Source organism: Musa acuminata, chromosome BXJ1-8 (genome assembly GCF_036884655.1).
Source record: "Musa acuminata AAA Group cultivar baxijiao chromosome BXJ1-8, Cavendish_Baxijiao_AAA, whole genome shotgun sequence".
Classification (NCBI taxonomy): Eukaryota; Viridiplantae; Streptophyta; class Magnoliopsida; order Zingiberales; family Musaceae; genus Musa; species Musa acuminata.
Genome location: NC_088334.1, coordinates 51,336,213 through 51,358,169, shown reverse-complemented (window position 1 = coordinate 51,358,169; position 21,957 = coordinate 51,336,213). Strand labels below are relative to the sequence as shown.

At 38.2% G+C, this 21,957-nt stretch overlaps 4 protein-coding genes across 11 annotated transcripts; 2 read left to right on the top strand and 2 right to left on the bottom strand.

Annotated features, from left to right (window-relative positions):
• The first annotated feature begins 2,757 nt into the window (after window positions 1–2,757).
• On the top strand, window positions 2,758–8,773 carry LOC135581423 (putative methylesterase 14, chloroplastic). Of its 8 annotated transcripts, none has more exons than XM_065080981.1 (6): window positions 2,762–2,955; window positions 3,561–3,825; window positions 5,642–5,881; window positions 5,960–6,103; window positions 6,603–6,737; window positions 8,071–8,773. In XM_065080981.1, the coding sequence occupies exons 2-6, from the start codon at window positions 3,568–3,570 to the stop codon at window positions 8,341–8,343; spliced, it is 1,050 nt and encodes a 349-aa protein (XP_064937053.1). In that variant the 5' UTR covers window positions 2,762–2,955; window positions 3,561–3,567; the 3' UTR covers window positions 8,344–8,773. The 8 variants fall into 8 exon arrangements, with proteins under 8 accessions (XP_064937055.1, XP_064937053.1, XP_064937052.1 ...); XM_065080980.1 differs by having other exon boundaries at window positions 3,188–3,825; XM_065080977.1 differs by having other exon boundaries at window positions 2,762–2,959.
• A 1,093-nt stretch (window positions 8,774–9,866) lies between these two features.
• On the bottom strand, window positions 9,867–11,789 carry LOC135588710 (phytolongin Phyl1.1-like). Its single transcript, XM_065080975.1, has one exon. The coding sequence runs from the start codon at window positions 11,201–11,203 to the stop codon at window positions 10,382–10,384; it is 822 nt and encodes a 273-aa protein (XP_064937047.1). The 5' UTR covers window positions 11,204–11,789; the 3' UTR covers window positions 9,867–10,381.
• Window positions 11,790–13,644: 1,855 nt separating this feature from the next.
• Window positions 13,645–16,777, bottom strand: LOC135588707 (two-component response regulator ORR1-like). Its single transcript, XM_065080974.1, has 5 exons — window positions 16,452–16,777; window positions 15,271–15,350; window positions 14,711–14,788; window positions 14,519–14,589; window positions 13,645–14,162 (listed from the first exon to the last, which is right to left on the bottom strand). The coding sequence occupies exons 1-5, from the start codon at window positions 16,609–16,611 to the stop codon at window positions 13,967–13,969; spliced, it is 585 nt and encodes a 194-aa protein (XP_064937046.1). The 5' UTR covers window positions 16,612–16,777; the 3' UTR covers window positions 13,645–13,966.
• Window positions 16,778–18,655: 1,878 nt separating this feature from the next.
• Window positions 18,656–21,865, top strand: LOC135588706 (glycosyltransferase BC10-like). Its single transcript, XM_065080973.1, has 4 exons — window positions 18,656–18,930; window positions 19,320–19,891; window positions 20,558–21,245; window positions 21,662–21,865. Exons 2-3 carry the CDS (start codon window positions 19,373–19,375, stop codon window positions 21,197–21,199), a joined length of 1,161 nt encoding a protein of 386 aa, XP_064937045.1. The 5' UTR covers window positions 18,656–18,930; window positions 19,320–19,372; the 3' UTR covers window positions 21,200–21,245; window positions 21,662–21,865.
• Window positions 21,866–21,957: the final 92 nt, after the last annotated feature.

The following is a 21,957-nucleotide window of genomic DNA, read 5'->3' as shown; positions in this document are numbered from 1 at the left end:
TTGGATAAAAATATCTTTATTTTTTTTATATTTTTCTGTATTAAACTCTATTTGATACTTAGTTGTATAAAAAAATATTAATGTGTGGGTTTTTTGTTCCTTTACTATTTTTGTATAATATTTTTAATTTAGAAGGAAATAAAATAATGAATGAGAGCCTTTTTCGTATGAAAATGATAAAAATATAAATATTGTTCATTTTCTTTAATGGTCTCTGTAACGTAATATGCTAACACATTACTATGATAATAAATAATCCGACAGATACAATAAGTTAAGTAAATATAAAAGTAGATACAATAAGCTAATTATTAATAATAATATTTATAAAATTTACATGTCATAATAATATTCAAATATAAGCACAACCAAATATATCCAAATCTCAATTAAGGCTGTGAACTTTTGATGAAATATTTTATTTATTTTATTATTATTATTAAATATATTAAAATATTAAAATATAATTTGATTTAGTGATTAATATTAAAATATTAAAATTATTCCAAGTTTATGATTTGAATCTCACTCCAATCAAACATTTAAATAAATATTTTTTTTCATCTGAATATATATAATCATTAAAAATATTAATATATAAATGTCCATATTACGTTGGGTATACCTTACGTTATCCCAAAATGAAATTAATGCATTCCACGAGGCGACTTAACTCACGAGTATTCAACGCAGCAGATACAGTAACAACTACGTAAGTCGGAGTCGATAATGGTCATGTGTTTCCTGCGGGTGTCACGATTATGTTGGCAACTTAAGTCGTAATCAATACAGACTCTTTCTTTACGTACATCAATAGTATGAAGGTTAATGACTCTTATATTAGGTTGAAGGCTTAAGATTTTATATGGGAAATTTTATTGGAAGGTTTAGCCGTGGGTCCTTAATAATATTTAAAACCCAACATTTATGATAAGTCAAAACTATTGAAAGGAACGGGAAATGGGTAGCTGAGGGTGGATAGAGAAAGAAACTTCGATCCTTAGACAGGTAGTGTGTTGTATGGGAGCTCTTAACCACAATGGTCCAACTCAACAAGAGGAAGATGGCCGGCTTCCTACTAACTCTTACCTCATCTAACAAGTCTTTGAGTCTGTGATAAGTCTTGGTGGTTGTCAGGTCATATATATATATATATATATATAATGGGCTTTCAAGACATTAATATTACTGCTTAGGAGAAAGTCAGTATCAGCATGCATCATTAATATGCAGTTCATCAACTCTCAGATAACAGTCTCCTGAATAATGCTTAGAGATACATTGCATAATAGCCATATTGAATGGAGCAAATACAAAGGCACTAATGTTGCCAATGTCCCAAGCCCCGAGGAAAACCTCAGCTCCCTTCAATAGATGAACTGATGGAAATCTCATCAGTGGAGAGATCTCTATTATTATTATTATTATTATTATTATTATTATTATTATTATTATTATTATTATTATTATTATTATTATTATTTTCTTCGGTGTGAGCATCACTTTTGAACTAAGAGGTTATGTACTTTGCTATGATTGATATGTTAGAGGAGAAAACCGGGATAGAAAACAAAATTAAAAAAAATCGAGCATCAATAATCATAAATCAATCTAAGAATAACTGATGTGAAGTTTCATAATTTGATATTCATTACTTATGTTTATATAAAAAAAAATAAATTTTTCATCATATCAGATAAAATTATAAGTTATATGAAGTTCATCATCCTCTTATATAAATCTTAAAGACTTTATTTATTTATTTATTCATTTTTTTCACACTCAAAGGTATTTTCTCCTGTCCTTCTTATTAAGGCTTAATAGATGAAGTATTTATAGAATAATTAATTTTTAATTTTTTTTCACATAAAACCTTTACATATTTGGATTCCAAATTATTTAAAGACATTGGTTTTAAAAAAAATTAAAAATACATACTAATCCTAACAAATATCTCTTAAATATTTATAATCACATGTTGTTTAAGAATTTTGCACCTTTAAAAAGGACCAAAGAGCATTCAAATCTGAGTCTACCAATGTATCAAAGCATCTCTCTAATTAAAGTCTTAAGATTCCAAATCTTTTGCAAAAGATGAAAGCTATATCCACTGACATTAATTTAGTTATATGCATAGATTATATATATTTTCCTGAAAGTTACATCCATGCATATTAACATGATTGTTAATCTTGAGTTCCCACAAGAAGGAAGATTCTTGTTCTTCTTCTGATACAAAAAAAAGTATGGTCAATGAACAATGGTTACAGAAGAAACCTTATACAAAAGTATAAGGTGTTCTTTGCCAGTCTTTCACAGAAGCAGGTAATCCTGTCTCTCTCTCCAAGGGTTTCTTTTTGGTGTCAAAAGGTCTTTTGAGTCCACAATATCATTAAATCAAGTTTTATTATTTATTGTGTGATTCATCTCAGCTCCATCAATGGCACAAATGATTATGAATGTATCTAAGAATCACAAGTTCTTTCACTAATTCTGTAATCAATTTTGAGAAAGAAATATAGTATACTTATATTTACAAAGATAAATAAGAAGGAGGGATATTTCGATTAAGAGTTAAAATTATTTTTTTTATTTTAATATTATCAAAAAATTATTAGATGAGATAAATAATTTTGATACATTACCATCAAATTAATATTTTTAAATATTTAATATTAGATCATCTGGTAGCATATTTAATGCACATGGAGGAGAAATGGTTAGTGTTATGGAAATGGAGTGCATCATCATCATCCATCATCATCATCACCAATCACAACTCCTCACGCCAAAGCCTTTCGAAAGCAACATAAGACAAGCGCACCGTTCTTCTCCCCATCCTACCAAATCGCATGATTCTTGTTGCTTAAACAATCTCCGAAGAGAGAATGGCGACAAGGAGAGTCCAAATTTCCTCCCGGCGAACCGTTTGAGGCCCTTCGACCTGCTCCCACCGTCGGTTGAAATCACTCTCTTCTTCGTCAGCGCTTTCTTCTCCATCCTCAAATCCAATCTTTTCTGCGAATAATCCCGATTTATTCTTGGAATCTTTTTTTTTTTTCTGATCATGTAGTTTCAAATCGATACCCCTCGAGTTTGCCCCTTCTTTTCCTCATAGTTTGTGGTTATTTTTGCGTGTTCGGTTGTGATAATGCTCGCAAAATCTAATTTTTGTTCTTGTTATTAGTTTCTGCTTCTTGGAGAAACTGTTTGCGCGGGGTTTCCCCTTCCAGATCCATCTTCGCTGCTTTTCCTCAGTGGAAATTCTTGAATTCGCCCCCTTCCGGCCTTATTGTATACGAAAAACCCTGAAAAGTTGGGGGTTTTTGGAGGTTTTGCGTTGGAAATTGCAATTCTTCCGTTACAACTGGGATTACACATCGATTCTTCCAAGAATTGCTTCTTTCTAGTTCTCTAGGACCATGATCTAGTGGTATAATTCTTCAGGGTTCTTAAAGTTCTTCCCTTCTTATTTTGATCACAAACGTTTCTGGCCGAAACGCTCTTCCCTTCTTGTTCCTCCTGATCTTGAATTTTATACTCGATTCGCCTTCTTTCAGTACCACCATGGGCAATGCATTCGACTGTATGCCCAAGAAGGGCCCCGCAGGCGGCATCAGGTCAAGGAGCAAGCAGAACTCCAAGTCGAGATCACAGAGGAAGATGGCGGCGTCTGAAGAGGAGCTCCTGCACCGCCAGGCCCTCGCAATGGCGATTCAGCAGCACCAGTTGTCACAACGGTTCGAAGGCTCCATGTCCCGGAGGATTGGGTCCACGAGCTCTCGGCGGCGAGACCTCCCTGATTCGATTACTAATGGAAAGCCGGTAATTTCTCTCGATGATCCTCTGTGATTCATGAAGGCATAATCGGTTGCATGAGGGTTGTACGTCTTACTCTAATAGATCCACAAAAAAAAAAAAATCATAGTCCTGACGATGTTATGCCTCAATTTTCACATTTTTCAACTGGCAGAAAAGGGAAATCCAGATAAGATGTACAATTGTGATGGATGGATAAACTGTTCATGATTGTACCTGAATCATGACATCCAGAAGCGCTGAAACATATGATGCTAATAGGGTTTGTGGACCATCCTGCTTTTGCGGATATGGTTTACCTGGAATGACATTCATGTCATTTAGTAGTAAAAAGCTACTTGCTTATACTTCTACTTTGGAGCTATGTGCTCATCCATCCTAGTAAGTTCAATTTTCTGGGCCAAAAGATGACAAAATTCCCAGGTTAAACTATGGGCTCAGAGAATAATACTGGCATCTCCACTTAGGTCAGCATAACTGGAACTACATGCTTTTTCCCGACCAGCTTCACATGCAACTTGAAAAGAATCTTTATTGTTCTCTTTCTGAAGAAAGAGAGTAACTGCAGCTAACATAAGAGTTGTCCTGTAGTCAATATTCTTTTTCAACTAGTCCACAATATTTTAATTTATCGAAAGATATCAAGTTGTCTAGGAGCAATCATATTAACAAATGATGAAAATATCAGGTCTCGTTAATTGGAAGGGTAGGTGCAACAACAGTTTAAAATATCCTGTATTAGCGCATGTAACAAATCCAGACTACCAAACTGACAGCCAGTTCTTGGCATGTAGAAGTCACAGCTGTTATATAAATGAACTATAAATCTTTCAGATCTAATTTATTGGAAGGGTGGTGCAACAATAGTTAACATCCTTTATTAGCACATGTAACAAACCCAGACTACAAAGCTGATGGATATATTTTTTGCAGATGTATGCAAAAGTTATTTTTTAATGTAGGTATGCTCCACTTTATATGTAGCCATATTATTTTATAAGAACAAGAAAATCTGTAAGATGATAATTCTAGCTTCCTTGTCTGTTCATATCTCATGCATCATGCTGTTTATTTCTGCAATGCCACTCTGAATGAGCTGTATGTTTGAAAGTTGGATGCCCTGAAATCAACTCTCGTACCATGACCTTTCCTACTTCTGGCCATTGTCATGTTTGATGCAAAGCATATTTCATTAGAGAGCCACTGTGAACCCATCTTTTTTGTACACAGATAGTACAGTACTTGCATATTCTAAAAGAATAGAACAATAGAATAGTACCTTAATCTTAACCTATTGAGTTACGTCACTGAAACATACACAACGTACTGGAATCTGGATATTAGGTTAACTATAGGCCTTCCCAAATTTCAATATATGAATCCATATGTTTCTTAGTTTTTATTGTGTTGGCATGTTTATTTGCGAACTTCATCCTAAGGTATACTTTTCATAGACTTATTGATATTCTGGGGGCATACCTCAAAATTGATTTAAAGGAACTTAAAAGTCTTACTCAAAGTCGATTTGCTGTGTTGTTTAAGAATGTACTATGTTGTGTTTAACCTATGTTTTTACAGGAGTTTGAACTTTTAGTTATGGAAGCATATTGACAATTCAATTCTTCTCACCAATTTCTGGATATAGGATATGGCTCTTCATGAGACATTCATGTTCTTTATTTATACAAGATATTTATGGCTCTTGTTCTAGGTTTCTGTTTGACATCGCTATAAGCTAGATAATGTGCAATCAATTTCTTCAGGGGAAAGGGCCTAACCATTTTCTTTTAATCTTTGGGAACTTTGCAAAATGTACTTTCAGCATCCAGTTTCTCTTGAGAATCTTGAGACAAAGAAAATCATTCTTGTCCATGGAGAAGGATTTGGAGCTTGGTGTTGGTATAAGACTCTATCTCTTTTGGAGGAAGTAGGATTGCTTCCTATTGCTTTGGATCTCAAAGGCTCTGGGATAGACCTGACAGATCCAAACAGCGTAACAACCTTAGAGGATTACTCGAAGCCTCTAACTGATTATCTTCACAGCCTTCCTGATGATGAAAAGGTGAAGGGTGCTCTTGGTATGGTCTTTGTTTCTTTGCAAACTGAGTTCTGCTTATAATTTGGCAAATATATTTCATAGGTGATATTGGTTGGTCATAGCTTTGGAGGTGCTAGCGTATCTTATGCACTGGAATGTTATCCAAAAAAGATATCAAAGGCAGTATTCCTCAGTGCAACAATGGTATTGGATGGACACAAACCTTTTGATGTGTTTTCTGATAAAGTAAGTATTCCCTTTTAGGGGGGTATCTCTGTGTGTGTGTGTGTGTGTGTGTGGTGCTTATGCAATGTTATGCAGTGCTTATCCAATATTACATTTAGCTGATTCCTCTTTGACTGATCTAATAACTATACACTCTGATCTTGCGTGACACTTTTTAACCTCAGATAACTGTTTCAATAGTTCAATTGAAGTTGGGAAATTTGTATAATTATCATAACCTCAGATAACTGTTATGATTATCAATTGAAGTTGGGAAATTTGTATATTTATTCTTCTTTTTATTTTTTATTTTTTAAAAGTAAGTGCGAAAACTGGATCCTAGGACTTATTATCCGCAATTTCAACAGAAACTATTTTGTGTATGTTAGCATGGTAACTGACAGAACTTTCTTAGACTTCATAAGCTAGTCCTGTTATTCCCAGTTTAAAGCTATGACATTGCTGCTCCTGTCTCCTTTGTGCTGTCCAGCTTCCTTATTCATGTCAACTATCTTTTCAGCTGTCATCTGCTGAGGTTTTCTTGAAAGAATCACAGTTTCTAGTTTACGGAAACGGAAGAGACAAACCTCCTACAGGACTCATGTTTGACAAACAGCAAATTAAGGGACTATATTTTAACCAAAGTCCTTCCAAGGTTTGGATTCAAACTCTCCTAGTTTTTCTAATTTTTCGATTTAACGGAAGCCTTTTTTCAAAACTGTCTCGATAGTTGTATTTTGTCCAATCTAAAATGGATGGATGCCAATTTTTTTTTTTTCCATTTTTTGCAGTCTTATAGAGACCATTTTCTTGAGAGTCCATCTATATATTTGTACTGAATTTTGCATTGAAAACATGAATGCAACTTGGTTTGATACAGTCTGTTTAAAGAATGTCATTACTGTTTAGACATTGAATTTACTGCCCTTTATGAACACATGCAGAAGTTTCAAGTGCCTGTTTACTGTTTATTATGTCTTTTTTTTTTTTCTATCCTTGCTCATGGTTGTTGTGCTTGTTGTGGTTTCCAAAGGTAATTGAATTTTAGCATATCGTTGACTGCCACATAATTTTAGTAGAATGATAACCACTAAGATTGCCTGATGCTAAAAGGGAATGAGTAATTTTGCCAAGGGAACGAGTTGAACATGAATGAACATAGACCTGCTTGTTCTCAACTCCGCCAAACAGGTCCATTGTTCATGCTTAGCTGATGCTCAGCTAGAACAAGAGCAGTCATGTTTGCTATCAGCTTGGCCAAACTCCAGCTCTGTCAAGGAAGGACTCAGCCAAAAGGGGCTAGATGGTGGGAATGATGAGGGACGCACACCGGAGAGGGCCACATGTCATGATGTCACTATAGCATGAAAGTTGGTGTTGGCAGTAGAGGAGTTGAGGAGAGACATGCGCCACCTTCAAAATCATGAGTTTTGAGGTTCATAGCTTGTTGAAGGATGGCCATGACACTATGAGGTTGGGATAAAGTTAAGATGGGGAAGAAAAAATTGTGTGTGTGTGTGTGAGGGGGAGAGAGAGAGAGAGAGCGAGAGAGAGAGAGAGAATACAAGGCTAAGGTCTAGAAGCCCAAAATTTAGTTGTTAATATATTCAGGATCCACCATCTTGTTAAATTGAACCATAAAATCGAGGTAAAGTGATAAATTATATAATATATTATTATAAAGTGTATTAACTCTGGCTTTTAACAAGCCAAGCACACTTGGGACTGCTTGTTGCGCCAACAAACGTAAGTAAGCCATTTAGGTAGTATGACTGATCTCGAGAATGTGCCTGGTTTGAGCCAAACAAAGGGTTGACCCTAGTTTGCAAATGTTGAGCCTTTTCTACAGCCTTCTAGAGCTTATTCCATGTGAAGAAAACTGATAACATATGATTCTGAAACTATCTATTCGATGATTCTGGTTGCCATATCATTAGCTTGCGTTCCAGACTGAAGTTCGTTCTCATAAATTTATGTTCGTAATGCAGGATATCGCGTTGGCTGCAGTATCCATGAGACCTATCCCATTGGCACCCATCATGGAGAAGCTGTCCCTCACGCCCGAAAACTATGGCACGGCGAAACGTTTCTTCATCCAAACACTTGATGACCACATGCTCTCACCCGACGTCCAGGAGAAGCTGGTGAGGGAGAACCCTCCTCATGGGATCTACATGATCAAAGGGTGCGATCACTGCCCCTTCTTCTCGCGGCCACAGTCGCTGAATAAAATTTTGCTTGAAATTGCACAACTTCCTTAGCAAATCTTACTAGTGTTCTCTCACACTATCTCGTAACGAGGGGGTGTTCTGCCCTGTGGAGGTTGTACAGAGGTGAAGAGCGAAAAAGGTCATTAGCAGCTCAGCAATGATGATTCGTTTGTGTTTCTGAATCCAATTAGCAGCTCAGCAAGTTAGATCCCATGTTATGCGACATGAAACTAAATCCATAGGCCTACTTCATAAGCTCTGGATGCTTGGGAGCTTTTAATGGTCACAGTGGTAGGAATAATCAAATGCTTCTTGCACTCCATGGCAATTGTTGGCTCAAGCCTTTACAAGTCATCACCTTTGACTCTCATCAGAAAGGTTTTGTAAGTGTTTTAGAACTTTGTTCAACTGTTATCTAAGGTTACAGTTCTGGAAAAACTAAAGGGTTTGAATTATATTAATGGATTATGCAGTTTTCATATGCCTTAAAATTTATTATTCCTGTAAATTTGACCCATCTCCATTAAACTAATAATTATAATGTTTTCTATCCTAAGTTTTTATATCTCGTCGATGCGAATTGACAGGAGTCTTGTGTCATGGACTCATTTTAATTTCATCATGTTCTATAAGAGTTCTAGCTTTTTTTAATTTAATTTTATTCCTTTAAGATAGTATATAATAATATGCCTGCAATATGTTTATAGAAATATTGAAATGTTACTGCTATCTTGAGATAACATCAAACAGAGCATTTACAACACAACATTCAGGTCGAACGTGATTTAAAAAAGAAAATTATCAAATAACCTCAATATATATTTCAAATGTATTCGCAAACGTACTCTTAATCCTTTATCTTTAGCTTCTTAATAGAACTAAAAAGCAATCCCAACATTGAGGATTTAAAGCTGGAAAATGTCAGAGTTGAGTGTTCATTAATAACAGTTGTGGATGATCCAAAATTCAAGTTCTTGATACTAATAACAGATCAAATCAAGGATGCCATCGACGTTGAAAGTTGATTAGTTTCGGATCTAATTCTTAACATGATATGTATTGGTTAAACATAATCCAACTCAACAAATTAGGTTAGGAGTTGTGCCTCGATTGATGGTGAGCTCAACTATGCTGTAAAAATAGTGAAACTCTGATTGGTGCTAACTAGTCCAATTGGTAGGATAGATAATACCTACATGAGTTGTCTTGAGAGATGGATGATGATTGTGTTCACATCATCATACAACATAATCATTGTTTAGGCATCTGCTAAATCATCCGAGCAATCCATATGGAAATAACAACAAATCCCACTCTGATTCTTTAACATCATAGACAATGCTCAAATTTAGTTTCTACAATAGCAGAGATCGTTTCATTCACAAACAAAAGGAGGCAAAAGAAGCTGAAGGGTCTGAAGTGATGCAATTTAACAATGGTGGATGAAAACAGAGGAAGTCTGCTCTCCTCCAATATCCACATCTAAAGGTAGCAAAGTATAGATAATAACTAATTTGTGTGACTACAATCCAGAATTAGTGGAAAATTTATGACAATGCATGATGATAATTAAGTGTAAAAAGCAGGCAAATAAATACAATATTAGTGGCAATCGGGAAATTTCACATCATTTTAAGACAAACAGAAAGCTCGAATGTTTTAAGCATTGTCATCATGCCAAAGATCCTCTAAGCGAGAAGTCGATCTAGAAATATGATACATATGAACAGCTGTTGACGTATGACTAACATCCACAAGAACCAAGAAAAAGGAGGAAAAACAAGTATTCATATTACACTAGCAACAAGTATCGTATATTTTATGCCGCGGACAGCAATGAGTCACTGGCGTGCCACAAGTGCTGCATATCCAAGAACTTTCTTCCTTCAACTGAATCTTCACAGCATCACTTTCTAGAATACTGCACGTCTCAATTCATATTCTTTCTGAGGGGATTCATCCACATGCTAACGAAATTTCTTTCCATGTTTGTAAAACTACATCTCAGCTTCTTACGCAAGAAACTACTTGAATCCATCTAGCAAAGTGTTTCTTACCTTTCTTGTTCACAAATGCAATCCCTCTTCTTCTATTTCCCCGATACGCAATGGAAGCCCCTGCACACTGCCAACCAAACACCAAACAGGATCAGGCAGATGATTATATCGGTAGCTATGACTATCTTTACATGCCGACACCACAATCTCCTTCCTGCTTGTTGCACACGAAGTCTCGTCGAGCTCAAGCTCCTTGGCAGTGACATGGCACCCACTGTCTGTGGTGGCATATCAATCTTCACTGTCCTATCAGCATCATCTTCAATCACATCATCACTTTGAAGCACTTTATCCTTCATCTTCTTCTTGTCGTGATGGCTGCCACTGTTCTTCCCTAGCAATGGTGCCTTTGTCGATGTGGAACCATCACTAGATGCTGTGCCCTCGGAATTGTCGTCCAATGAGAAGGCATATCGAGGCATGTTCTCCAAGGATGCTATGAGCCGCTGGACGATGGGCACCAAGTCATCATGAAAACCATTCTTTGCCACCTTCCTGAAACCATCTTGAATGTGCTCCAGGAACTGAAGAATCGCCAAATTCCCGACGCTAGGGTCAATGATGGCGAAGTATGTGTGGCCATCTGCCGTCAAGAATCCAAAAGTCCTGGTCCCGATGGAGTGGAAGTACCATTTGTGGAAAGCCGGCGCATTCTCGAGGCAGAGAATGGCCAAGGTCTCGAGCTCGTGGCCTTTGCTGTTGTAAGAATACAGAATCTTGTTCCCCTTGGCGATGCAGCAGTAGACCGTATTGTCAATGGAAGAACCCATTTGGGAGCACTCTCCTAACTCTACTTCTATGGATTGGGAATGGGACGAAACAAGCTTCACGGATTTGGATCGCCGTGAATTCATCAAAGCTCTGAGCTTTACAAGAGCTCCAAGTTACCATCCGATTTTTTCCCCTTATATGTCACGACTCTTGATCCGTGTAAGAGATCAAAAGGCAGTTCTTTCTATGGTTTTGGAATTTTGCTCACGCACAAGTAAACTCACAGAGTAATGAATCCCGGAACCCTAAAAATCTACGCTAGCGTTTGAGAACCTTACCCTTTCGCTCCGTCCTCGTCAACGAAGGACCAAATTGCACCGATTCCTCAAAGATATCGAACAACCATGCCGTGTCAAAGGATCAAATTCCGGCAGAAAAAAAAAAAAAGACAGGATCGCTTGAGCTTCGATGATCAATCGAAGTCGAGAAGATATCGACTCCGCAACTAGCTAGGGTTTTCAAGAAAGCAAGATTGAGGAGTACCGTGAATCCGAAACCAGCAGCTCGGAAGATCGATTTGTATGGGCTTGCGCAGTTCACAGCGGCTGCCGAACTCGGAATCCTACGAACATCAAGATGGCTAGATGGATTCGTATTTATCGCTTCTTTTCTTCCTAAAATTTGACGGACGAAACCAAAAGATGGGGTTTTTGGGTCAACGTAGTTCGTACCACCAACCGAGAAAGAACGCGGAAAGAAGTGGACATTAATGCCCCCACAATTTGCCCATATTGTCTTAAATGATGCCTTAAAAGAATATTAATTGACCCTCACAAATGGAAATTGTGAGCACAGCAAAATTAGGTCGCCGAGCAGATGTCTCCCATACTTTTATTTCTTCTTTTTTTTTAATTAGAGGTGAATATTGAAAAAGAACTCATAATTTTTTAAAAAATAATTATTTTATCTTTATTTATCATCGATCGTGATTCTATCACACCAATCATCCTGTATTTGTTGGTCCCGTTTTTTTTTTCCATCTAATTGTTTATATATACAAATTGGTAGATAATGTCGATCTCATCCTCTCCTTGTAGAGATACTAGTCTTATTGTCCACCTCTCTCTTCTAGTCTGACAAACAATATCAATCGTCCCCTTTTACTCCTTTAGTCGTCTGCATCTTGGTGCGAGGGCCAATGATCTGAGCGAGCGACTAGAGATAAGCAGAGGCATGACTAAGATTGAGGTTGGGATGAAAATTTTTTAAAGTTACAAGAATAAAATGATCTTTTTCATATAGTTAGAGCGCTCGGGCTAGAGCGCTCTAAGAAATAAGAAAAAAATTAAATATAGTATTCTCTAGCAAAATCCAAAGTTCAAGAATTTTTTTTAAAAAAATTACCTTTCTATTATTAGTGATAGTTTGATGATTTCTTTTGTTAAAAAGAAAGTGTCTGTAAAAGTCATCACACAATCTACTCAACTCCACGTGGAAGACAGCTAAAATGTAAATTTGATGATCAATTGAATAGTTCCACATTTCATGTTAAATGTGGCCACACTATTTCTAGGTCAAGCCTCTTTAGATAAATGAACCCATGATTGGATTTTGTCCTTGATCATATTGAAATCAGAAGAATCATTCCCACTCCATTTTCCTCATCAAGATTTGGTCTAGGAATGCTATGGCTGATTAAAATAATGTTGTATTAATGATTATATAAATACCCTACTAAAGTATCATAGATCATATGTTAATGACAAAAGATTGAAGTAAATCATTTTGAAGATTTAGGCATAATTTTGTGTTTGGAAGGAGTATTTTTGGAAATATAAAAACAATTTATATACTTTAATTGTTATTATGCTTATTATTTTATGTGTGGGGTAGGGTAAGCATGGCAGTGTTTGAATGTGTCAAACACCAAGTGACATGCTGAGAAAGAGAGAGAAGATATTTTGTTCAGTCAATGAGGTGAGGTCTGCCATGGACACATCACCTGTGCTTTCAAGTGGCTGTGCTTTCAAGTCTCTTGTGGGTTGGGGAAGACTCCAACTTGGAGGAGCACATAGCTGGGTTTTAATTTGCTATGACATGGCTCAATGACCTTAAGAATGGCAGATACAAACTCTTCTGGGTTTGGGAGAACTCCACCTCTCTCAAAGATGATCATTAATTTGCTAGAATAAAGCTCAATCACCATTCTTGTTCTTTCCAATTGAAGTTGAACAGAAGAAAAGAAACAGTGTGATGCAGATGAACATTGTTTTTTCTGATATGAGTGTGAATTTAGCTTTGAAACTGACAACATGAATTTGTATGTACATACATGTGATAAGCTTCATCATTTAATCTTCCATCAAAATTGCAGTAAACAGATAGGTTGAGAGCATTTGGAGTGTTAGATGGACAAGGAGGGAGGGAGGGAGGGAGTTTCCTCTCTTTCAAGGCATTGTAGCATTGTATGCATTCAACTGCTTTGAATGCAAATAATTAATTCTATGCTAAACAGCAAGGAAAATATAATGAGAATAAGCTCAGCTTGGCATCAAGAGAAGCTGATCAATGGATAGCATAAATGTAACCAAAGACACAACAAATCATTGAACTCCAAGGCCTCCAAATTGTTACAAGCATCTCTACTCAACTGCCACAGCAAACTAATCAAACGCTACGTCAAGAACAAGTATAGTTTTTCAGGATGACTATTTGCCATCTGCATACCATCATTTTCCACTAATGCACCAGAATTAATGGTATAACCAAATCTCCATGAACTCAATGGAATGTAAATTTGTTCATGTGGAACAGATAAGAAAAAACTCGGTTCTACTGATCTTATACCTTTCGACATTTGATCACTAATATTATAGTGTCAAAAAGAGTCATCAGAGAATTCATCGTCATGCAACAGCAACTTTAGCAACCCGTTGACACGTCTCGTAACCACTGTTTTCGGCTACCAAATCTACTGGCAGCTTCCTCTTGGTACCTGATTTGGATATTGGAGTTCTTGGCACAGCATAAGTTCTTAACCTCTGGACATCTTTTACTTTTAGTGGCTTAAGGATGAAATCTTCAGCTCCAATACCTCCACACCTGCACAAAGAGAATCAGCATCCCAAAAAGTAGAAAAGAAAATACAGATTTCAGAAGTCAAATCTAATTAGTTTTGGTACATGCTGTTTTTTCTATTTTTCTCTCATGCTGCATATGTAACTGAAGAATTTTGGTAAAGAATGATCTCCAGTTGGAAGCATAGAACAGCTATGAATTATTTGAGTAGCAGCGGTCACCAACTTAATCGAGCAAACATATTTTGTTCTAATTACTTTCATTCACTTGCACTAACACTTGAACTTGACATGCTAATTAACTTCTTTTGGCATGAGCAGCATCTGCAGAGCTCACATTCTATCTGACGATGCAAAAATGTCCAGAAATTAACAATATACCTGCTGATTCTCTGAGGATCATTTTCAGATGACATCATGACTACAGGTATGGATTTTAAGCTGTCGTGCTCCTGGAAAAATACAAAAAGTTAATTAGATCTTGAGCAAGCATAAATTGGCAGATAAAGTTATGCTGCAATTACAAAACTATAAGTTGATTGCTGGGAGGAAAAAAGAGTAACATTTGCATACCTTGATAGCCTTGAGAAGGTCATAGCCAGTCATTTGTGGCATACAATAGTCTGTAAGAATTACATCAATTTTCTGCTCCTGCACAGCATCATTCCGATCAATCAGGTTTAAGCATCAAGGTGACGTGGCAGGTCATATTCATGTCTAAATACAAGTCAATTTGCCTTTATAGAGAAAGTACACCTAATTATTCACGAATGGAAGTATCTGTTTTCCTCATCTTTTCTAGTAACTACACACGATCACCACAACATTTTCGTCTCAGCATTATAAACTTGTTTGTATATATTTTTTGTTAATTGCTCAAAATATTTATACATTAACAAAACAACAAATTTCAACTAAGAATGTAACTGCAAATGTTTAGATAACTCTTTGGCAATGTGTGATCCCTTTAGGGTCTATTTATGTCTTAGTTAAAAACTAATAGATTGATTGCTATCGTGTATCCTTTTGATATCTTATAGAAGCGTATCTTTGACCAGCCTATAACACAATAGTTTTAATTGTAGAATTTAGAAAACATCAACAACTAAGAATGAATTTAGGAAATTACATACATTAAAATGAGGCCTTCCAATCGTTACTCCGCTCAAGCCAAGAACTTCCATTGCTTTCTCCCCCGAATCAACGGCAATAACTGAAAATGCAAACGAAGAAAGTTAGTGTTCTGAAAAAGATTAAAGAGAGCAAAACCACTGGCTTTGTTTATTCAGAAGGAGAGTTTTTACTATCAAATGAGATTGTCAAAATCTACAATCTTTCAGATTGACATAAAGACAACTAAAATTATCTTCAGGATGAGGAATTTAAAACAATATGGGGGACAATCTAATTACTGAAGGATAATTGTTCTATGGCAGCCTCATCAATGATAATTCTGGTGAAGTCCTAAATCATCATAGATTAGGCTCACAAGGATATGAGCTGGTGTAGGATGACTTCTAGCCCTAAGTGAATACCCTGTTTGGTTCTTGCATTCTTTTGCTGGAGGCAACACTACATGCAGAACTCAGTGTCAGAAAAATAATGCAGACTGTTAGGAGGCAAGTGATTCAGAGATAAATTTGCATTTGCTCTACATGTAAATGCCAGCTATAGAAACAAGCAAAAAAAATAGAATTGCAAACTTAACAGTGGAACTTATAATGTGGTTTACCAAACACTAAAGATTCATTTGAAATACCCACTAAGAATGCTTGTCACGTACAACTACAGATCTAATATTAGTGGTCTAATGCAATTATATACCCTTTTCAGCCAGGCTTGGGACCGGCATTGGCGGTCTTATGCCACCTCTTTCTCCCTGAAGGTAGAAAGAAGTTGCTTATCACCTCAGCTTGATGAAATGTGGATTTTGGTGGTGGCCTGGGCATCCTTATCATGGACTTCTACAAGTAGGGGTGCTTGAGATTTCATTCTCTGTGTCCAAGATCCGGAGTCCTTTTGAGTTTAGACCTTCTCTTGTGAAGGAAACTGTGTTGAGTTGGCTTTGATTTGCTTAGGTAGCAGAACTATGCATCCTGAGAGACAATCGAGACTTGCATGTGGGTTTCGTAATGATTTAGACCACTTTCACTAACTCAACTTTGTGTGTTGAAGTTGTGATTTGGGTTTTGGGAAAGATCAAATTGGCAAATGGCGACAAGCAGTCTCACAAAACAGGGATCAACAGATGAACTACAAGAACCAGTCCACAGATCTAGATTGTTGAACCTGACAATTAAGAGAATCCACTTACCTTCAAACATCCTTCCACTCTTCTTGAGCAGCATCTCCACTATCTTTCTGTCCACAGGGGAGTCATCCACCACCAGTACTCTCACCATCTCTACTCCACCATCACCACCATCACTCTCCACCTCCTCATTCCTCTCTTTCTTCGCCTCCTCCTCCTCCATCCCCTCCAATCGAAGCGCACAATCCCACCTCCTCCCTCCCTCCCCTCTCCTCTCCTCTCCTCCAAAGTCCTATAAATGGGTCGAGAGAGAGAGAGAGAGAGAGAGAGAGAGAGAGGTAGTGGTGACAGTCTGCGTTGAGTCAAGTGCAGAGTTGAAGAGGGGAAGGAATGGCGTGGAAGAGTGAAAACTGGGATTCGTTATCTGCCTAAGACAACAGCCAGAATCGACGTCAGGATTTGCTGTTTCCTCTCGATTACCGAACACCCGTGTGCTTCCACTACACGCAGGCCAAAGAGACACCATATCGAGAAAAAGGCTGTTTGCTGTCGGCGCGTAGAAAGAGAGGAGGAGGTGGGGTGGGTACCACGAGGTTGAAGTCGGGGCGTGGACAGATTTCTTTATCAGATATGGCTGTCGGGGAGAGAATCTATCGCTGTCTTCTGTTGGGGATTCGAGTCATTTGACCTTCCTCTCAGCCTTCCTTCCTTATTCCCCTCTTTTATGATTGATCTTAAAGTTTCTTCTTTAGGTTTCTGGAGTTCTCTCTCTTGTTGTCTCTTGCTGCAGCCTTTGGGTAAAAACCAGCAGGTAGAAGAGTAACGCAACAATTTCGATGGTCTACTACTGCATTATATAGCAGAGAAAGAAGATGATTTACTAACCAAGACGAAGAAGACGCAGCAAATGAAGTGATCCATGGAACACGACGGGGACAATGCTGGATCCTTGAGATCTCGGGCTGGTTCCCCTGCCCCAAGGTGGCTGTGGACAGCATGGCCCCCCTCTGTCTTCAAACCCTGTCCCTCTCCTTCCTTCCTCCGTCGTGGGTCATGATAATTAAACCTCTAATGGGAGAGAGAGAGATGGAGAATTAACTGTACTGTAGACTGTCGTTGTACTGTGCTTCATTTCATGATGATGCATTTATTGTGTATTCTGTTCATGTACTGCAGTCTTCAGCAATGTTTCTCTCGAGAAAGCCACTGTCTCCCTCCCGAGTGATGCAACTCATTGAGAGATGTGAGTACATCTGAATCCATGACACTGTCATGCCTCTCCTTTTCCGAGAAGTGGAAGAGATATAAAAGCTTAGCTTGCAGATATGAGAGTTCATTTCACTTAATTTGACATTTCAGCAACCACAATCTCTGCAGTTCTACATTTAACATATGGGTTGCTATCAGTTTGGTGTTAGCATTCATTTGGCAATTGCCTTCTCAAGGAATGAGACTTCATGCCTCTCCCGAGAAGGTAGATCATTTGGTGGAGAACTGGGAATGGATGTCATGTCTGAAAAGTCCTGTAAGCTTTGGTTGGAAAAGAAAAAGAGTAGTCTGCAACGAGGAAAGGCATACAGTGGTCAAAGATTTGCTGGAGTGTATGCTTCGGAAATCTTCATTCTGTATATGGCAGTGCCAAAGATTTCCTCATCATTTGCTGGCCCAGAGATGTCACACATATTTCTGTTCTTTCTAGTGATGATGACATACACAACATCTACCTTGGAAATAGATTTTGTGCCATGTCATGGTAACCGAGTTGTAGGTAAAAACTCATATTTTAGATTTTGTTAGTTGAATTCAAGAGACTATTGCCTCAATCAATTAAATAAAAATATTAATAGAAACTAAAATCATTTTTTTTCTTCTTTATTTAAATGTGATTTTACTCGTGTAATATCGTTTTATTGTTCCAAACTAGGGCATGCATGTCTTACACCAGAAAAGCGGGTGGGACCGTTCACGTTCGCCTCCTCCGACATAAAAGCAAGCAGTTGCCGTCCCTTCGGAATAACGCAGCGGTCACAGTAACCCCATTCGTAGGTCCCACACGGCTAAGCTGAAAGCACAAGTCGTGGCAGCTCGTGATTGGTTAGATGGTGAATAAGCTTCCTTACGGCGAGTGCGGCGCGAGGTCGCAGAAACTACCTGTGTCATTTTCACACCCCAACAGCGCGAGCCCACACGAACACCCGAAGCCGGTTTTCTTTGGGCCCCACGACGACTTCCAATAGAAGACCCTTCTCTCTCTCCCTCTTCCCCGCCTCGTCTCTCGACGGGTTGGACTCGGCTTATCCTGTGCCGCCCGCGACGAGGAAACATTGAGAGCGATCGATCGATCGATCGATGGGGACGCCAACGAGATGAGTTCTTTTTACCCTTAACCTTCCCTCCTTCCTCCACGCGCTTCCAATTCTTCGGCCATTGATTCGTCCGTTGCGAGGGCTGGGCTTCGGACAACCCTAGATTCGCTGCATAGGGAGGGGCCGGTGGTGGAAGCGAGACAGGACCAGGAGGAGCTTTTTGGATCGTTCTCCAGGTAAGCTTCTCGACGTTCGATCTCAACCTGCCTCTCGCGATGGATGCTTTTTGTGGGGTATCGGTGGAACTGTTTTTATCCTTTTTCCGGATTTCGACTGATGTAGGGATGAAAGTTTTGGCGCGGAGGTCGAATTATGGATTCCTATTCATTCTCTGTGCTTTTTGCTTGTATTTGTGCTTCTGGCCGGTTAATCATTAGCAAGACTGCATCTTTTTCGTGATTTAGGGAAATTTCCGTAGGATTCAGGGATTGAGTTATAGGTTTGGTCGATGATGATTCCAATGAATTGGTGTTTCTACGTTTGGTGGTTTCGTTGTTTCCTCTTGTCATTTTGTTCGCAATCTTGGTCTATTCCTTCGGCTTTTCATTTGATCATTGGCTGGCAGGTAATTCGCTGAGACAGGAAAAAGTACCAATTTTGGTGATTGAGAAAAGAGAGATGAAGCCGAGGAACAGGCCAGATGAAGAGGAGGCTGAATACTCCACTTGGACCCCAAGAAACAGCTGGTCCATCGGGTTGATAAAGTTTGTCTCGTTTCTGGTCATTTTCATGGCGGGAATTATCATAGGCTTGTCATTAAGCGCGCATTTCACGAGGTCCTTCAATTCACAGACCGATATCTTCTTTCCGAAGACAATGTACACCACCAACTGCGACAAGGCAAGCTTGAGCTTCAAGGGTTTCTTGAGTCCGGCACATTTGATGCATAGCATGTCAGACAAAGAGCTCTTCTGGAGGGTGTCCATGGCACCTAAGATGAAAGAGTATCCATTTGAGAGGGTGCCGAAGGTGGCTTTTATGTTCATGACCAGGGGACCCTTGCCATTAGCAAGGCTGTGGGACAGGTTCTTCAAAGGCCATGAGGGGCTGTATTCAGTTTACGTGCACACAATCCCAGATTACAAACTCAACGCACCAGAAAGCTCAGCTTTCTATGGCCGGCAGATCCCCAGCGAGGTTACACATAATTCTATGTTCTTGTCTATACTTCTTGTACATTGTTGTTTTGTGTGAATGATTTAGATAGCAGACGTGATGCATCCCACTGTTAGTGCATACTTGGGAGATGATAGCTTCATATTCTTAATAGAACTTGCTGGTTGCTGGTCAATTTGAAGGCATTAATATTCTCGGAGTTCCTTGTCATGCTTTATTTCTGACATTACGGTTGACCCACTGATTAGATAGGGGATGACTGTGCCATGCTAGGTTCTTGCACATGTATTCTCGAAATGTTTACATATAGACTCTCAAGGGTTTTGTGTGAGATCCTCATTCTTTCATTTTTGGATATCCATAATTCTGATACAAAGTTCTCCGACATAGTATGATGAACTTATTCAAGTTTTACTTGCAAAAACTTAATCTGCTTGTACTCAACTGAGAATCTTTACTTTATCAGTTTATGAATTGATGGAATTCCTATATTTAATTATTTAAATAATAATTTTAAAATTAAAAATATTAAAAGGAATGAAATCGGAAGAGATCCTCAACAACAGTACAACTTGATGTCAATATTTTTTGCATAGTCAACAGAAGCATTTTTCAAATTGATGTGTTGTTTTCCTTGCTTCATATGTTGATAGCATGCTTATATATTTCTCTATGGTCTTCCTACAGGAGGTTTCATGGGGATCAGTGACGCTAGTGGATGCAGAGAAGCGTCTCTTGGCTAATGCTTTGCTGGATTTCTCCAATGAACGCTTTATTCTTCTCTCCGAGAGCTGCATTCCTGTGTACAATTTCCCTACTGTCTATGAGTACCTCATAAACTCTGTTCACAGCTTCGTCGAATCCTATGATGAGAATTCACAACAAGGTCGTGGGCGTTATAGCCGTCACATGTTTCCCACAATCAAGCTCCACCAGTGGAGAAAAGGATCTGAGTGGTTTGAACTCAACCGCGAATTGGCTGTAAATGTAGTAGCAGACTACAAGTACTACTCCATTTTTAGTAAATACTGCAAGCCTTCATGCTATCCTGATGAGCACTATATACCGACTTTCTTAAACATGTTCCATGGGTCCCTAAATGCAAATCGAACCATCACCTGGGTTGATTGGTCAAGGGGAGGGCCCCATCCAGCAACATATGGTGCTCCAAATATTACACCTGATTTTATACAGTCCATTAGAAACAATGGAACATCATGTATGTATAACTCGAGGCCGACATCTGTATGTTTCCTCTTTGCCAGGAAATTTGCTCCTAGTTCCTTGGATCCTCTACTCAACCTCACTTCAACAGTAATGGGATTCTGAAGTCTTTCTTCTACCTGTCTTTCTTCATACAGAATAGCTCAGAGAGGTGATTATTTTTTAGTTACTTCGTGACGTTTTGCTCCTTCTATGTATGGATTAGATATGGCAGCTATACTGGAAATATCGTTGAAGTTGAAATCTTGTCCCAGCTGTCCAAGTTGGACACTAACAATGAAAAAGGTGCCACCTATGCATCTTAAGTTTCCTTTTCAACATCCTCCTTCGGAGGGTGTCTACAATAGGTTAATGGGAGTGCATTTTAACTATTAAATCTTGTTAATGGTTTAAACAATAATGGTTTAAATCTTGCTACCTTGTACATTCAAAAGTTTATTTCGAAGCTGAGGTTTGAAAGGAATTTGCTTCAGTTGATCTCTCTAGCTTTTGGAAAAAAAATTTCTATCATACATTGAAACATGTAATGTGATTAGCTAGAAGGTGATATGTTCTTTATGTTGACAGGTCTTCTTGAAATGGATTGGATGATAGTCTCTATGCTAAGGTATCTATTGAAGATGCTGAAAGCATATGTTCATATGCCTACTGAAACAGTTGCAACACTCTTCAAGTTGATCAGGGGCAGTTTGACTTCATCAATAGGCGATGCTTGTGTATACCAATCTGTTTATGGAATCTTTTTTGTATATAGCCCTTTGTTGTTCTTTATCTTTATCTCTAATCAGTCAACCCTTTTATCATTCCTTGTTCTTTTATTCCTTATTGGCTTGTAAGCTTACTCTGTCAACAAGATTTCTTGA

Bases quoted from the DNA above. Each gene is read 5' to 3' on its own strand.
- LOC135588710 (XM_065080975.1), bottom strand. From the start codon at position 11,203: ATGAATTCACGGCGATCCAAATCCGTGAAGCTTGTTTCGTCCCATTCC.
- LOC135588706 (XM_065080973.1), top strand. From the start codon at position 19,373: ATGAAGCCGAGGAACAGGCCAGATGAAGAGGAGGCTGAATACTCCACT. The intron at 19,892-20,557 runs GTTACACATAAT...GTCTTCCTACAG, and splicing joins GCCGGCAGATCCCCAGCGAG to GAGGTTTCATGGGGATCAGT.
- LOC135581423 (XM_065080981.1), top strand. From the start codon at position 3,568: ATGGGCAATGCATTCGACTGTATGCCCAAGAAGGGCCCCGCAGGCGGC. The intron at 5,882-5,959 runs GTGAAGGGTGCT...TATATTTCATAG, and splicing joins GCCTTCCTGATGATGAAAAG to GTGATATTGGTTGGTCATAG. The intron at 6,104-6,602 runs GTAAGTATTCCC...CTATCTTTTCAG, and splicing joins TTGATGTGTTTTCTGATAAA to CTGTCATCTGCTGAGGTTTT.
- LOC135588707 (XM_065080974.1), bottom strand. From the start codon at position 16,611: ATGGAGGAGGAGGAGGCGAAGAAAGAGAGGAATGAGGAGGTGGAGAGT. The intron at 15,351-16,451 runs GTAAGTGGATTC...TTGCATTTTCAG, and splicing joins GAGTGGAAGGATGTTTGAAG to TTATTGCCGTTGATTCGGGG. The intron at 14,163-14,518 runs GTATATTGTTAA...CTCTTTGTGCAG, and splicing joins GATCCTCAGAGAATCAGCAG to GTGTGGAGGTATTGGAGCTG.